The sequence below is a fragment of the Nerophis ophidion genome, linkage group LG10 (genome assembly GCF_033978795.1).
Source record: "Nerophis ophidion isolate RoL-2023_Sa linkage group LG10, RoL_Noph_v1.0, whole genome shotgun sequence".
NCBI lineage: Eukaryota > Metazoa > Chordata > Actinopteri > Syngnathiformes > Syngnathidae > Nerophis > Nerophis ophidion.
The window spans coordinates 45402939-45419174 of NC_084620.1; the positions used below are offsets into that span (position 1 = coordinate 45402939).

A 16236-nucleotide genomic window follows, 5' to 3' on the forward strand; every position below is an offset into this window, starting at 1 on the left:
GGGGCGGGGCTTGGTCCCCCGCGACCCCTAAAGGGACAAGCGTTAGAACATAGATGGATGGTTGAATGGATGCATTTGTCAATGTTCACTTTTGTATGGACATTAAATTTGAAAAAATCCTGACTTTGGAGCAATATTCATGGACTCTAGTATTTGGCTGTGTTGATGTAGTTTATAACCAGTTAGTTCAGATTCAGAAAAAAGCGTGCTGGTTTTGAATATGTCTATTGACATTTGCCTATCACTACTACCAACTTGCTTTACTTTGCCTTGCAGTCCAGTGCCCTCCAAATGCAGACTACATAGAATGTGGTCCGGCTTGCATCCCTACTTGCATGGAACCTTCCAGCAACTGCAGTGGTTCCTGTATTACTGGCTGCTTTTGCAAAACAGGCTTTGTTTTCAAGGGAAAATACTGCGTTCCACTGGAGAAATGCGGTTGCCTGGATGACCACAATAACTATTACGAGGTTAGGTAGTTCCAATTTCAACAATACTACCGTAATTTCACCTTCAATATGTTGATTTTGTTGTGGGTTTTTTTTGTAGCCTGGCGAGATTGTATTTGGGGACGGTTGCTCAAAGCTATGTCGCTGTGCAGGGAACTACACTTTGGAATGTGTGGATAACTCCTGTGATCCCACTGAGGAGTGTCGTGAGGTTAATGGTGTTGCCGGATGCTACCCTAAAGGTAACGTGTCAAGAAATCTGGAGTTATTTGAATACTAATCAAACTCAGGAACTTAAATGTGTTGTCTTGTGTTATTCCACCCAGGTACATCATCATGCATAGCATCTGGCGATCCACACTACACAACTTTCGACAAACGCAAGTACAACTTCATGGGCAACTGCAGTTATATGATGGCTGGGATCTGCAACATATTGTCAGCTTTGCCACTTTTCGAGGTCCACACTGACAATGAAAACCGCTACAACAGGCCCACCATCTCTTACGTTAAGGCGGTCCATGTGTTTGTATTGTATCCCAATGGGACGTCCTCAATCTTCCAGTGGGGCACTGTTCATAATGTGTCCATCTTCAAAGGAGGCACCGTGCATGTAAAAACCTTGTTTCTTTAATGTCTTTTTGGTAACTTTTCAAAACCATTTAGTCGCTTATCACACAATTTGCTCTCTACGTCCAGGTTAATGGCATAAAAGTCAACCTGCCGCTGAGTCCGTTTCCAGGTGTCTCTGTGTTCAAATCAGGGAAACATTACACCGTATCCTTGGATTTTGGTGTGACGGTGCGCTACGATGGAAACCATTTCATGGACATCAAAGTGATTCAAGAGTGAGTACAAACGGAACAATTACCTTTCCGTTAGAAGTTCCGGGAAGATGGATTCTGGATTTGTGTTTGCGCAGCTATAAAAACTTACTGTGTGGACTGTGTGGAAATTACAACGGGGATTCCAAAGACGACTTCCGCATCCCTAATGGGTCATTAACCAACGACCCTAATGAGTTTGGACACAGCTGGAACATGGATCCAGAGTAAGGATTACGTTACTTGATAAGAACTCGAAAGGTGAAAATGAGGTTTAACATTTAAATTTTGAACAAGGTGTAACGCTAAGCCCAACACCACTATTCCTGGGTGTGAGGCAGACGAGCAGACGCTGTATGAGGGCTCTGGATATTGTGGCATTATTTTGGACAAAAATGGTCCTTTTGCTGTGTGTCACTCCAAAGTCAACCCCAATGTGAGTCACCCCCGTAAGCTTTCATAATCACAAACACAAGTCATTTGAATTTAAGCATTTTTTGTAATGTCTTCAGAGTTACTTCAAGGACTGTGTCTTTGATCTTTGTGAGCTGGACGGAGCGCAATCCATCCTGTGCGAAGCCATTGAAGCCTATGCCACTGAGTGCCAGGATCGTGGGGTCCTGATCGGATCCTGGAGGAACCAAACCTTCTGTCGTGAGTATATAGTCCACAATGGACTTTGAGGCTGCCTTGTTGGTTTTTTACCTTACCCCCTGTTTTCTCCTGCTTAGCTTTGAGCTGTCCACCCAACAGCCATTACGAGCCTTGTGCAGATCCCTGTCAGGAGACGTGTTCTGGGAGAGCGCCTGGCTGCAGCGGACCATGCACTGAGTCCTGTGTGTGTAATCCTGGCTACATTCTAAGTGCTGGAAAATGCGTGAACAACAGTTCCTGTGGCTGCCAACACACCAACGGCCAGTATTACCAGGTAATACCTCAATGCTATGCTAGATTGTAAGATAAATTGTACACTTTTCTCAATTGTGTGTGTTATTTTAGCCTGGAGAGGAGTTCTACACCGAGAACTGTACCCAGAAGTGTAGATGTGAAGCCCCCTCTGTTTTATGTAACCCATCTGGCTGTCCCCCAAAGTATGAGTGTCAAATACAGGAAGGAGAGTTGGGCTGTTTTCCTACAGGTGAGATATTTTACATGACTCTTCACTTATGGACTACTAATCCTAAAGCCCATCCATAGATTGTCTTCTGCTTATCCAAGTTGAGATAGGAAATTCTGTTTTTTTATACATGCAATGAGGTGGCGACTTGTCCAGGGTGTACTCCGCCTTCCACCCTATTGTAGCTGAGATAGGGGCCAGCGCCCCCCGCGATCTAAAAAGGGAATAAGCGGTAGAAAATTTATGGATGGATGGTTATTTTATATGCGGAAGCAACCAAAAGGCAAACTTGATAGATTTCCAGAAAAAACTGAGCTCTTGTATTCATAATTGTGTAACTGGGTAAGAATGTTGATGCACTTGTGAACAAAATTAAAGAGATAAGCCCTGTAATAGAACTCAGAACCCCCAAAAACTGTACAAGGTAAGCATCTGTAGGATCTTAAGATACACAGGCCACATAAACTGAGTCTTTCCTGGAATGATCTTGCCAGGACATCCTGCAGAACTAATTTATTTCAGCTGCTTATATCCAAGATAGTATTCTTCCCTTCCCTCAACCCTGACATTCTTTAACTCCTACACCCAAGGGAGTTTATTTAACCTAAAAGTTGTTTGGTACATTAAACCCTCTAATCCCAGGAGCTTTTCAGTGAAATACTCCTTGGACCCTCAAGCTAATTGATCCTTAAGTACCCCTTTAGACTGTGTCCATTATTCAAAAAACATACTATGCTTCTGTGATCCACCCTCAAGTCCCTCGGACAACATAGTTTGTCAGTCTGAGCTATTGTCCTTGAAGTTCTCAAGGTGTGTCAACAATGACACTTCCACTATACCCAGAACCTTGAGGTAATTCAGCAAAATGTCTTTCCTCTGATGAAGAGTTAGCAGTTTTGCAAACTTTACCCCAGTACTACTTGTCTTAAACTATTTATTTGTTGTACAATCTTATGTTTTATGCACTAAAAGGCTTTATGGCATTCCAGGATCCACTACACCTCAACCAACCAGTCCAGGAGTGACTTCACCTGAACCTTCAACTCCAAGACCAACAACACCAAAACCAAGTACAGAATAGCTTGTAAATAATTGTTTTAACATATTTACTAGTTTTAAAGCTGTTTATTGTTGTCTTTGCCATACAGTCCAGTGCCCTCCAAATGCAGAGTACATAGAATGTGGTCCGGCTTGTATCCCTACTTGCATGGAACCTTCCAGCAACTGTAGTGGTTCCTGTATCACTGGCTGCTTTTGCAAACCAGGCTATGTCTTCAAGGGAAAACACTGCGTTCCACTGGAGAAATGCGGTTGCCTGGATGACCACAATAACTATTACGAGGTTAGGTAGTTCCAATTTCAACAATACTACCGTAATTTCACCTTCAATATGTTGATTTTGTTGTGTTTTTTTTTTGTAGCCTGGCGAGATTGTATTTGGAGACGGTTGCTCAAAGCTATGTCGCTGTGCAGGGAACTACACTTTGGAATGTGTGGATAACTCCTGTGATCCCACTGAGGAGTGTCGTGAGGTTAATGGTGTTGCCGGATGCTACCCTAAAGGTAACGTGTCAAGAAATCTGGAGTTATTTGAATACTAATCAAACTCAGGAACTTAAATGTGTTGTCTTGTGTTATTCCACCCAGGTACATCATCATGCATAGCATCTGGCGATCCACACTACACAACTTTCGACAAACGCAAGTACAACTTCATGGGCAACTGCAGTTATATGATGGCTGGGATCTGCAACATGTCGTCAGCTTTGCCACTTTTCGAGGTCCACACTGACAATGAAAACCGCTACAACAGGCCCACCATCTCTTACGTTAAGGCGGTCCATGTGTTTGTATTGTATCCCAATGGGACGTCCTCTATCTTCCAATGGGGCACTGTTCATAAAGTGTCCATCTTCAAAGGAGGCACCGTTCATGTAAAAACTCCGTTTTTTTTATGTCTTTTTGGTAACTTTCCAAAACCATTTAGTCGCTTATCACACAATTTGCTCTCTACGTCCAGGTTAATGGCATAAAAGTCAACCTGCCGCTGAGTCCGTTTCCAGGTGTCTCTGTGTTCAAATCAGGGAAACATTACACCGTATCCTTGGATTTTGGTGTGACGGTGCGCTACGATGGAAACCATTTCATGGACATCAAAGTGATTCAAGAGTGAGTACAAACGGAACAATTACCTTTCCGTTAGAAGTTCCGGGAAGATGGATTCTGGAGTTGTGTTTGCGCAGCTATAAAAACTTACTGTGTGGACTGTGTGGAAATTACAACGGGGATTCCAAAGACGACTTCCGCATCCCTAATGGGTCATTAACCAACGATCCTAATGAGTTTGGACACAGCTGGAACATGGATCGAGAGTAAGGATTACATTACTTGATAAGAACTCAAAAGGTGAAAATGAGGTTTAACATTTCAATTTTGAACAAGGTGTAACGCTAAGCCCAACACCACTACTCCTGGGTGTGGGGCAGACGAGCAGACGCTGTATGAGGGCTCTGGATATTGTGGCATTATTTTGGACAAAAATGGTCCTTTTGCTGTGTGTCACTCCAAAGTCAACCCCAATGTGAGTCACCCCCGCAAGCTTTCATAAACACAAATGCAAGTAATTTAAATTTAAGCATTTTTTTTGCCTTCAGAGTTACTTCAAGGACTGTGTCTTTGATCTTTGCGAGCTGGACGGAGCGCAATCCATCCTGTGCGAAGCCATTGAAGCCTATGCCACTGAGTGCCAGGATCGCGGGGTTTCGATCGGATCCTGGAGGAACCAAACCTTCTGTTGTGAGTATATAGTCCACATTGGACTTTGAGTTGGCATAGTTGGTTTTCTACCTCACCCCCCCTTTTTTTTTTCTTCTTAGCTTTCAACTGCCCACCCAACAGCCATTACAAGCCTTGTGCAGATCCCTGTCAGGAGACGTGTTCTGGGAGACCGCCTGGCTGCAGCGGACCATGCACTGAGTCCTGTGTGTGTAATCCTGGATACATTCTAAGTGTTGGAAAATGCGTAAACAACAGTTCCTGTGGCTGCCAACACACCAACGGCCAGTATTACCAGGTAATACCTCAATGCTATGCTAGGTTATAAGATAAATTGTAAATTTTTCTCAATTGTATGTGTTGTTTTAGCCTGGAGAGGAGTTCTACACTGAGAACTGTACCCAGAAGTGTAGATGTGAAGCCCCCTCTGTTTTTTGTAACCCATCCGGCTGTCCCCCAAACCATGAGTGTCAAGTACAGGAAGGAGAGTTGGGCTGTTTTCCTACAGGTGAGATATTTTACAGGACTCTTCACTTACGGACTACTAATCCTAAAGTCCATCCATAGATTGTCTTCTGCTTATCCAAGTTGAAATAGGGAATTCTGTTATTTTATACCTGCGATGAGGTGGCGACTTGTCCAGGGTGTACACCGCTTTCTGCCCGATTGTAGCTGAGATAGGCGCCAGCGCCCCCCGTGACCCCAAAAGGGAATAAGCGGTAGAAAATGGATGGATGGATAATTATTTTGGACGCGGAAGGAACCAAATGGCAAACTTGGTGGATTTCCAGAAAAAACTGAGCTCTTGTATTCATAATTGTGTAACTGGGTAATAATGTTGATGCACTTGTGAACAAAATTGAAGAGATAAGCGTTGTAACAGAACTCAGAACCCCCAAACACTGTACCAGGTAAGCATTTGTAGGATCTTAAGATACCCAGGCCACATAAACTGAGTCTTTCCTGGGATGATATTGCCAGGACGTCCTGCAGAACTAACTTATTTCAGCTGCTTATATCCAAGATCGTATTCTTCCCTTCCCTCAATCCTGACATTCTTTTACTCCTACACACAAGGGAGTTTATTTAACCTAAAAGTTGTTTGGTACATTACACCCTCTAATCCCAGGAGCTTTTCAGTGAAATACTCCATGCACCCTCAAGCTAATTGATCCTTAAGTATCCCTTTAGACTGTGTCCATTATTCAAAAAACATACTATGCTTCCGTGATCCACCCTCATGTCCCTCGGCCAACATAATTTGTCAGTCCTAGCTATGGTCCTTGAAGTTCTCAAGGTGTGTCAACAATGACACTTCCACTATACCCAGAACCTTGATGTAATTCAGCAAAATGTCTTTCCTCTGATGAAGAGTTAGCAGTTTTGGAAACTTTACCCCTGCACTACTTGTCTTAAACTATTTATTTGTTGTACAATCTTATGTTTTATGCACTAAAAGGCTTTATGGCATTCCAGGATCAACTACACCTCAACCAACTAATCCCGGAGTGACTTCACCTGAACCTTCAACTCCAAGACCAACAACACCCAAACCAAGTACAGAATAGCTTGTAAATAATTGTTTTAATATACTTACTAGTTTTAAAGCTGTTTATTGTTGTCTTTGCCATACAGTCCAGTGCCCTCCAAATGCAGAGTACATAGAATGTGGTCCGGCTTGTATCCCTACTTGCATGGAACCTTCCAGCAACTGCAGTGGTTCCTGTATCACTGGCTGCTTTTGCAAACCAGGCTTTGTCTTCAAGGGAAAACACTGTGTTTCACTGGAGAAATGCGGTTGCCTGGATGACCACAATAACTATTACGAGGTTGGGTAGCTCCAATTTCAACAATACTACCGTAATTTCACCTTCAATATGTTGATTTTGTTGTGTTTTTTTTTTTGTAGCCTGGCGAGATTGTATTTGGAGACGGTTGCTCAAAGCTATGTCGCTGTGCAGGGAACTACACTTTGGAATGTGTGGATAACTCCTGTGATCCCACTGAGGAGTGTCGTGAGGTTAATGGTGTTGCCGGATGCTACCCTAAAGGTAACGTGTCAAGAAATCTGGAGTTATTTGAATACTAATCAAACTCAGGATTTTAAATGTGTTGTCTTGTGTTATTCCACCCAGGTACATCATCATGCATAGCATCTGGCGATCCACACTACACAACTTTCGACAAACGCAAGTACAACTTCATGGGCAACTGCAGTTATATGATGGCTGGGATCTGCAACATATCGTCAGCTTTGCCACTTTTCGAGGTCCACACTGACAATGAAAACCGCTACAACAGGCCCACCATCTCTTACGTTAAGGCGGTCCATGTGTTTGTATTGTATCCCAATGGGACATCCTCTATCTTCCAATGGGGCACTGTTCATAATGTGTCCATCTTCAAAGGAGGCACCGTTCATGTAAAAACTTTGTTTCTATAATATTTTTTGGTAACTTTTCAAAACCATTTAGTCGCTTATCACACAATTTGCTCTCTACGTCCAGGTTAATGGCATGAAAGTCAACCTGCCGCTGAGTCCGTTTCCAGGTGTCTCTGTGTTCAAATCAGGGAAACATTACACCGTATCCTTGAATTTTGGTGTGACGGTGCGCTACGATGGAAACCATTTTATGGACATCAAAGTGATTAAAGAGTGAGTACAAACGGAACAATTACCTTTCCGTTAGAAGTTCCGGGAAGATGGATTCTGTATTTGTGTTTGCGCAGCTATAAAAACTTACTGTGTGGACTGTGTGGAAATTACAACGGGGATTCCAAAGACGACTTCCGCATCCCTAATGGGTCATTAACCAACGACCCTAATGAGTTTGGACACAGCTGGAACATGGATCCAGAGTAAGGATTACGTTACTTGATAAGAACTCGAGAGGTGAAAATGAGGTTTAACATTTAAATTTTGAACAAGGTGTAACGCTAAGCCCAACACCACTATTCCTGGTTGTGGGGCAGACGAGCAGACGCTGTATGAGGGCTCCGGATATTGTGGCATTATTTTGGAGAAAAATGGTCCTTTTGCTGTGTGTCACTCCAAAGTTAACCCCAATGTGAGTCACCCCCGCAAGCTTTCATAATCACAAACACAAGTCATTTGAATTTAAGCATTTTTTTTAATGTCTTCAGAGTTACTTCAAGGACTGTGTCTTTGATCTTTGTGAGCTGGACGGAGCGCAATCCATCCTGTGCGAAGCCATTGAAGCCTATGCCACTGAGTGCCAGGATCGTGGGGTCCTGATCGGATCCTGGAGGAACCAAACCTTCTGTCGTGAGTATATAGTCCACAATGGTCTTTGAGGTTGCCTTGTTGTTTTTTTACCTTACCCCCTGTTTTCTCCTGCTTAGCTTTGAGCTGTCCACCCAACAGCCATTACGAGCCTTGTGCAGATCCCTGTCAGGAGACGTGTTCTGGGAGAGCGCCTGGCTGCAGCGGACCATGCACTGAGTCCTGTGTGTGTAATCCTGGCTACATTCTAAGTGCTGGAAAATGCGTGAACAACAGTTCCTGTGGCTGCCAACACACCAACGGCCAGTATTACCAGGTAATACCTCAATGTTATGCTAGATTGTAAGATAAATTGTACACTTTTCTCAATTGTGTGTGTTATTTTAGCCTGGAGAGGAGTTCTACACCGAGAACTGTACCCAGAAGTGTAGATGTGAAGCCCCCTCTGTTTTATGTAACCCATCTGGCTGTCCCCCAAAGCATGAGTGTCAAATACAGGAAGGAGAGTTGGGCTGTTTTCCTACAGGTGAGATATTTTACATGACTCTTCACTTATGGACTACTAATCCTAAGGTCCATCCATAGATTGTCTTCTGCTTATCCAAGTTGAGATAGGAAATTCTGTTATTTTATACATGCAATGAGGTGGCGATTTTTCCAGGGTGTACTCCGCCTTCCGCCCTATTGTAGCTGAGATAGGCGCCAGCGCACCCCGCGACCCCAAAAGGCAATAAGCGGTAGAAAATTTATGGATGGATGGTTATTTTATACGCGGAAGCAACCAAAAGGGAAACTTGATAGATTTCCAGAAAAAACTGAGCTCTTGTATTCATAATTGTGTAACTGGGTAAGAACGTTGATGCACTTGTGAACAAAATTAAAGAGATAAGCCCTGTAATAGAACTCAGAACCCCCAAAAACTGTACAAGGTAAGCATCTGTAGGATCTTAAGATACCCAGGCCACATAAACTGAGTCTTTCCTGGAATGATCTTGCCAGGACATCCTGCAGAACTAATTTATTTCAGCTGCTTATATCCAAGATCGTATTCTTCCCTTCCCTCAACCCTGACATTCTTTAACTCCTACACCCAAGGGAGTTTATTTAACCTAAAAGTTGTTTGGTACATTAAACCCTCTAATCCCAGGAGCTTTTCAGTGAAATACTCCTTGCACCCTCAAGCTAATTGATCCTTAAGTACCCCTTTAGACTGTGTCCATTATTCAAAAAACATACTATGCACTGTGATCCACCCTCAAGTCCGTCGGACAACATAGTTTGTCAATCTGAGCTATTGTCCTTGAAGTTCTCGAGGTGTGTCAACAATAACACTCCCATCATACACAGAACCTTGAGGTAATTCAGCAAAATGTCTTTAGTCTGATGAAGAGTTAGCAGTTTTGCAAACTTTACCCCAGTACTACTTGTCTTAAACTATTTATTTGTTGAACAATCTTATGTTTTATGCACTAAAAGGCTTTATGGCATTCCAGGATCAACTACACCTCAACCAACCAGTCCCGGAGCTACTTCACCTGAACCTTCAACTCCAAGACCAACAACACCAAAACCAAGTACAGAATAGCTTGTAAATAATTGTTTTAACATATTTACTAGTTTTAAAGCTGTTTATTGTTGTCTTTGCCATACAGTCCAGTGCCCTCCAAATGCAGAGTACATAGAATGTGGTCCGGCTTGTATCCCTACTTGCATGGAACCTTCCAGCAACTGTAGTGGTTCCTGTATCACTGGCTGCTTTTGCAAACCAGGCTATGTCTTCAAGGGAAAACACTGCGTTCCACTGGAGAAATGTGGTTGCCTGGATGACCACAATAACTATTACGAGGTTAGGTAGTTCCAATTTCAACAATACTACCGTAATTTCACCTTCAATATGTTGATTTTGTTGTGGGTTTTTTTTGTAGCCTGGCGAGATTGTATTTGGAGACGGTTGCTCAAAGCTATGTCGCTGTGCAGGGAACTACACTTTGGAATGTGTGGATAACTCCTGTGATCCTACTGAGGAGTGTCGTGAGGTTAATGGTGTTGCCGGATGCTACCCTAAAGGTAACGTGTCAAGAAATCTGGAGTTATTTGAATACTAATCAAACTCAGGAACTTAAATGTGTTGTCTTGTGTTATTCCACCCAGGTACATCATCATGCATAGCATCTGGCGATCCACACTACACAACTTTCGACAAACGCAAGTACAACTTCATGGGCAACTGCAGTTATATGATGGCTGGGATCTGCAACATATCGTCAGCTTTGCCACTTTTCGAGGTCCACACTGACAATGAAAACCGCTACAACAGGCCCACCATCTCTTACGTTAAGGCGGTCCATGTGTTTGTATTGTATCCCAATGGGACATCCTCTATCTTCCAATGGGGCACTGTTCATAATGTGTCCATCTTCAAAGGAGGCACCGTTCATGTAAAAACTTTGTTTCTATAATATTTTTTGGTAACTTTTCAGAACCATTTAGTCGCTTATCACACAATTTGCTCTCTACGTCCAGGTTAATGGCATGAAAGTCAACCTGCCGCTGAGTCCGTTACCAGGTGTCTCTGTGTTCAAATCAGGGAAACATTACACCGTATACTTGGATTTTGGTGTGACGGTGCGCTACGATGGAAACCATTTCATGGACATCAAAGTGATTAAAGAGTGAGTACAAACGGAACAATTACCTTTCCGTTAGAAGTTTCGGGAAGATGGATTCTGTATTTGTGTTTGCGCAGCTATAAAAACTTACTGTGTGGACTGTGTGGAAATTACAACGGGGATTCCAAAGATGACTTCCGCATCCCTAATGGGTCATTAACCAACGACCCTAATGAGTTTGGACACAGCTGGAACATGGATCCAGAGTAAGGATTAGGTTACTTGATAAGAACTCGAAAGGTGAAAATGAGGTTTAACATTTCAATTTTGAACAAGGTGTAACGCTAAACCCAACACCACTATTCCTGGGTGTGGGGCAGACGAGCAGACGCTGTATGAGGGCTCCGGATATTGTGGCATTGTTTTGGACAAAAATGGTCCTTTTGCTGTGTGTCACTCCAAAGTCAACCCCAATGTGAGTCACCCCCGCAAGCTTTCATAATCACAAACACAAGTCATTTGAATTTAAGCATTTTTTTAAATGTCTTCAGAGTTACTTCAAGGACTGTGTCTTTGATCTTTGTGAGCTGGACGGAGCGCAATCCATCCTGTGCGAAGCCATTGAAGCCTATGCCACTGAGTGCCAGGATCGTGGGGTCCTGATCGGATCCTGGAGGAACCAAACCTTCTGTCGTGAGTATATAGTCCCCAATGGACTTTGAGGCTGCCCTGTCGGTTTTTTTACCTTACCCCCTGTTTTCTCCTGCTTAGCTTTGAGCTGCCCACCCAACAGCCATTACGAGCCTTGTGCAGATCCCTGTCAGGAGACGTGTTCTGGGAGACCGCCTGGCTGCAGCGGACCATGCACTGAGTCCTGTGTGTGTAATCCTGGCTACATTATAAGTGCTGGAAAATGCGTGAACAACAGTTCCTGTGGCTGCCAACACACTAACGGCCAGTATTACCAGGTAATACCTCAATGCTATGCTAGATTGTAAGATAAATTGTACACTTTTCTCAATTTTGTGTGTTATTTTAGCCTGGAGAGGAGTTCTACACTGAGAACTGTACCCAGAAGTGTAGATGTGAAGCCCCCTCTGTTTTTTGTAACCCATCTGGCTGTCCCCCAATGCATGAGTGTCAAATACAGGAAGGAGAGTTGGGCTGTTTTCCTACAGGTGAGATATTTTACATGACTCTTCACTTACGGACTACTAATCCTAAAGTTCCTCCATAGATCGCTTCTGCTTATCCAAGTTGAGATAGGGAATTCTGTTATCTTATACGCAGAAGTAACCAAAAGGCAAATTTCATGGATTTCCAGAAAAAACTGAGCTCTTGTATTCATAATTGTGTAATCTGGGTAAGAACGCTGATGCACTTGTGAACAAAATTGAAGAAATAAGCCTTTAACAGAACTCAGAACCCCCAAACACTGTACCAGGTAAGTATCTGTAGGATCTTAAGATACCCAGGCCACATAAACTGATTCTCTCCTGGGATGATATTGCCAGGACATCCTGCAGAACTGACTTATTTCGCTGCTTATATCCAAGATCGTATTCTTCCCTTCCCTCAACCCTGACATTCTTTAACTCCGACACCCAAGGGAGTTTATTTAACCCAAAACTTAGTTGGTACATTACGCCCTCTAATCCCAGGAGCTTTTCACTCAAATACTACATGCACCCTTTAGCCAACTGATCCTTAAATCCTTGAGTACCCCTTTAGACCGTGTCCAACATTCAAACAACATATTATACTTTTACGATTCACCCTCAAGTTCCTCTTAAACATAGATTGTCCGTCCAAACTATTGTCCCTGATGTTCTAAAGGTGTGTCAACAATGATGGCCACAATAATCAGAACTTTTAAGTAATTTAGCTGAATGTATTTTCTCTGATGATGAGTTAGCAGTTTTGCTATCTTTACCCCAGTACTACTTGTCTTAAAATACTTATTTGTTTTACATTCTCATGTCCAATGCACTAAAAAGCTTTATGGCCATCAGGATCAACTACACCTCAACCAACTAGTCCCGGAGTGACTTCACCTGAACCTTCGACTCCAAGACCAACAACACCAAAACCAAGTACAGAATAGCTTGTACATAATTGTTTTAATGTACTTACTAGTTTAAAGCTGTTTATTGTTGTCTCTGCTGTATAGTTGAGTGCCCTCCAAATGCAGACTACATAGAATGTGGTCCGGCTTGTATCCCTACTTGCATGGAACCTTCCAGCAACTGTAGTGGTTCCTGTATCACTGGTTGCTTTTGCAAACCAGGCTATGTCTTCAAAGGAAAACACTGCGTTCCACTGGATAAATGCGGTTGCCTGGATGACCACAATAACTATTACGAGGTTGGGAAGCTCCAATTTCAACATAACTACCGTAATTAACCCTCACTGAGATAATTTTGTTGGGTTTTTTTGTAGCCTGGCGAGATTGTATTTGGAGACGGCTGCTCAAAGCTATGTCGCTGTGCAGGGAACTACACTTTGGAATGTGTGGATAACTCCTGTGATCCCACTGAGGAGTGTCGTGAGGTTAATGGTGTTGCCGGATGCTACCCTAAAGGTAATGTGTCAAGAAATCTGGAGTTCTTTGGATATTAATCAAACTCAGGAACATAAATGTGTTTGTCTTTTGTTATTCCACCCAGGTACATCGTCATGCATAGCATCTGGCGATCCACACTACACAACTTTCGACAAACGCAAGTACAACTTCATGGGCAACTGCAGTTATATGATGGCTGGGATCTGCAACATATCGTCAGCTTTGCCACTTTTCGAGGTCCACACTGACAATGAAAACCGCTACAACAGGCCCACCATCTCTTACGTTAAGGCGGTCCATGTGTTTGTATTGTATCCCAATGGGACGTCCTCTATCCTCCAATGGGGCACTGTTCATAAAGTGTCCATCTTCAAAGGAGGCATCGTGCATGTAAAAACCTTGTTTCTTTAATGTCTTTTTGGTAACTTTTCAAAACCATTTAGTCGCTTATCACACAATTTGCTCTCTACGTCCAGGTTAATGGCATAAAAGTCAACCTGCCGCTGAGTCCGTTTCCAGGTGTCTCCGTGTTCAAATCAGGGAAACATTACACCGTGTCCTTGGATTTTGGTGTGACGGTGCGCTACGATGGAAACCATTTCATGGACATCAAAGTGATTAAAGAGTGAGTACAAACGGAACAATTACCTTTCCGTTAGAAGTTCCGGGAAGATGGATTCTGGATTTGTGTTTGCGCAGCTATAAAAACTTACTGTGTGGACTGTGTGGAAATTACAACGGGGATTCCAAGGACGACTTCCGCATCCCTAATGGGTCATTAACCAACGATCCTAATGAGTTTGGACACAGCTGGAACATGGATCCAGAGTAAAGATTACGTCACTTGATAAAAACACGAAAGGTGAAAATGAGGTTTAACATTTCATTTTTGAACAAGGTGTAACGCTAAGCCCAACACCACTACTCCTGGGTGTGGGGAGGACGAGCAGACGCTGTATGAGGGCTCTGGATATTGTGGCATTATTTTGGACAAAAATGGTCCTTTTGCTGTGTGTCACTCCAAAGTCAACCCCAATGTAAGTCACCACGCAAGCTTTCATAATCATAAACGCAAGTAATTTCAATTTAAGCATTTTTTTATGCCTTCAGAGTTACTTCAAGGACTGTGTCTTTGATCTTTGCGAGCTGGACGGAGCACCTTCCATCCTGTGCGAAGCCATTGAAGCCTATGCCACTGAGTGCCAGGATCGTGGGGTTTCGATCGGATCCTGGAGGAACCAAACCTTCTGTCGTGAGTATATAGTCCCCAATGGACTTTGAGGCGGCATAGTTGGTTTTCTACCTTACCCCCTTGTTTTTTTTCTGCTTAGCTTTCAGCTGCCCACCCAACAGCCATTACAAGCCTTGCGCAGATCCCTGTCAGGAGACGTGTTCTGGGAGACTGCCTGGCTGCAGCGGACCATGCACCGAGTCCTGTGTGTGTAATCCTGGCTACATTCTAAGTGCTGGAAAATGCGTGAACAACAGTTCCTGTGGCTGCCAACACACCAACGGCCAGTATTACCAGGTAATACCTCAATGCTATGCTAGGTTATAAGATAAATTGTACATTTTTCTCAATTGTGTGTGTTGTTTTAGCCTGGAGAGGAGTTCTACACTGAGAACTGTACCCAGAAGTGTAGATGTGAAGCCCCCTCTGTTTTTTGTAACCCATCTGGCTGTCCCCCAAAGCATGAGTGTCAAGTACAGGAAGGAGAGTTGGGCTGTTTTCCTACAGGTAAGATATTTTACATGACTCTCCAATAATGGACTACAGTTCCTGAGGTCCATCCATACATTGTCTTCCGCTCAACCGAGTTGAGTTTAGGAATTCTGTTCCTTTAAACTCGGAAGCACCCTTATCGCCTGCCTTTTCCCACCATGGTAGCACAGAGATGTTCCCAAAACCAACCATGATCTATGGTTCCTGCAGCAAGTCTACTCTATGACTACTCTTCCAGGATGGCCTCTAATTTTTAGAACCTTATCACAGGAAGCAACTAAAAGACAAACTTGATGGAAGTCCAGAGAAAACTGAATTATTGCAGTCTTTTTCTTTTAATTTGTGTAAGAACGTTGGAGCACTTCCAGTTATTGAAATTCCTCCACCTTGTTTCTTAATGACCGAACATTGGTGGACAACGTCTTGTCAATCTCTGCCTAACTACCCCTTTGCTCTTACGATTCCTCATTGGGGGCCCCACGCTGCTGATCCCAGTTTGTACCTTGTCTTAAAAGCTCCTCCTAACCACAGATGGTGCAGGATAATCCAGAAGCAATAGACCTTTCTAGTTGTAGCTGTAGCATAATGTGCTTATGAGTGTTCCAGTCACAACAGCTCCTATTGTCTTAACTGTACATGTCATCATGGCCCGTAAACTGTATGCTTCAAATAAGAGGCCCACTTATATTTTTCTAATTAGCTCAGTGCATCAAGTAATCAGGCCTGTTTGACTCACCTTACTTGCTGTAGACAACTTTAAAAGGTTAAAAAGCAGCAGTAGCAGACACTTCCTTCACTCCATTACAGCTCCACGTGCTGTATCCAGATTCACCATGCGAGCATAGGACTGTTCCCATCAGCAGTTGTGAGACATACCGTATTTTACGGATTATAAATCGCTCCGTAGTATAAATCGCACCAGCCGAAAATGC

At 43.2% G+C, this 16236-nt stretch overlaps 1 protein-coding gene across 1 annotated transcript in view; it reads left to right on the forward strand.

Annotated features, from left to right (window-relative positions):
* The window catches only part of zanl (zonadhesin, like), a 135513-nt gene that overhangs the window by 13651 nt on the left and 105626 nt on the right, over nucleotides 1–16236 (forward strand). Inside the window, exons 7-51 of the mRNA XM_061914662.1 lie at nucleotides 602–691; nucleotides 776–1062; nucleotides 1149–1297; nucleotides 1372–1500; nucleotides 1571–1709; nucleotides 1786–1927; nucleotides 2005–2201; nucleotides 2273–2411; nucleotides 3380–3460; nucleotides 3539–3732; nucleotides 3812–3953; nucleotides 4038–4324; nucleotides 4411–4559; nucleotides 4634–4762; nucleotides 4833–4971; nucleotides 5045–5186; nucleotides 5267–5463; nucleotides 5535–5673; nucleotides 7301–7587; nucleotides 7673–7821; nucleotides 7896–8024; nucleotides 8095–8233; nucleotides 8310–8451; nucleotides 8529–8725; nucleotides 8797–8935; nucleotides 9903–9983; nucleotides 10062–10255; nucleotides 10335–10476; nucleotides 10561–10847; nucleotides 10933–11081; nucleotides 11156–11284; nucleotides 11355–11493; nucleotides 11570–11711; nucleotides 11790–11986; nucleotides 12058–12196; nucleotides 13031–13111; nucleotides 13189–13382; nucleotides 13458–13599; nucleotides 13685–13971; nucleotides 14058–14206; nucleotides 14281–14409; nucleotides 14480–14618; nucleotides 14692–14833; nucleotides 14913–15109; nucleotides 15181–15319. Of these exons, the coding sequence (XP_061770646.1) occupies nucleotides 602–691; nucleotides 776–1062; nucleotides 1149–1297; nucleotides 1372–1500; nucleotides 1571–1709; nucleotides 1786–1927; nucleotides 2005–2201; nucleotides 2273–2411; nucleotides 3380–3460; nucleotides 3539–3732; nucleotides 3812–3953; nucleotides 4038–4324; nucleotides 4411–4559; nucleotides 4634–4762; nucleotides 4833–4971; nucleotides 5045–5186; nucleotides 5267–5463; nucleotides 5535–5673; nucleotides 7301–7587; nucleotides 7673–7821; nucleotides 7896–8024; nucleotides 8095–8233; nucleotides 8310–8451; nucleotides 8529–8725; nucleotides 8797–8935; nucleotides 9903–9983; nucleotides 10062–10255; nucleotides 10335–10476; nucleotides 10561–10847; nucleotides 10933–11081; nucleotides 11156–11284; nucleotides 11355–11493; nucleotides 11570–11711; nucleotides 11790–11986; nucleotides 12058–12196; nucleotides 13031–13111; nucleotides 13189–13382; nucleotides 13458–13599; nucleotides 13685–13971; nucleotides 14058–14206; nucleotides 14281–14409; nucleotides 14480–14618; nucleotides 14692–14833; nucleotides 14913–15109; nucleotides 15181–15319 (7251 nt within the window). The remainder of the gene's footprint in view (nucleotides 1–601; nucleotides 692–775; nucleotides 1063–1148; nucleotides 1298–1371; nucleotides 1501–1570; nucleotides 1710–1785; nucleotides 1928–2004; nucleotides 2202–2272; nucleotides 2412–3379; nucleotides 3461–3538; nucleotides 3733–3811; nucleotides 3954–4037; nucleotides 4325–4410; nucleotides 4560–4633; nucleotides 4763–4832; nucleotides 4972–5044; nucleotides 5187–5266; nucleotides 5464–5534; nucleotides 5674–7300; nucleotides 7588–7672; nucleotides 7822–7895; nucleotides 8025–8094; nucleotides 8234–8309; nucleotides 8452–8528; nucleotides 8726–8796; nucleotides 8936–9902; nucleotides 9984–10061; nucleotides 10256–10334; nucleotides 10477–10560; nucleotides 10848–10932; nucleotides 11082–11155; nucleotides 11285–11354; nucleotides 11494–11569; nucleotides 11712–11789; nucleotides 11987–12057; nucleotides 12197–13030; nucleotides 13112–13188; nucleotides 13383–13457; nucleotides 13600–13684; nucleotides 13972–14057; nucleotides 14207–14280; nucleotides 14410–14479; nucleotides 14619–14691; nucleotides 14834–14912; nucleotides 15110–15180; nucleotides 15320–16236) is intronic.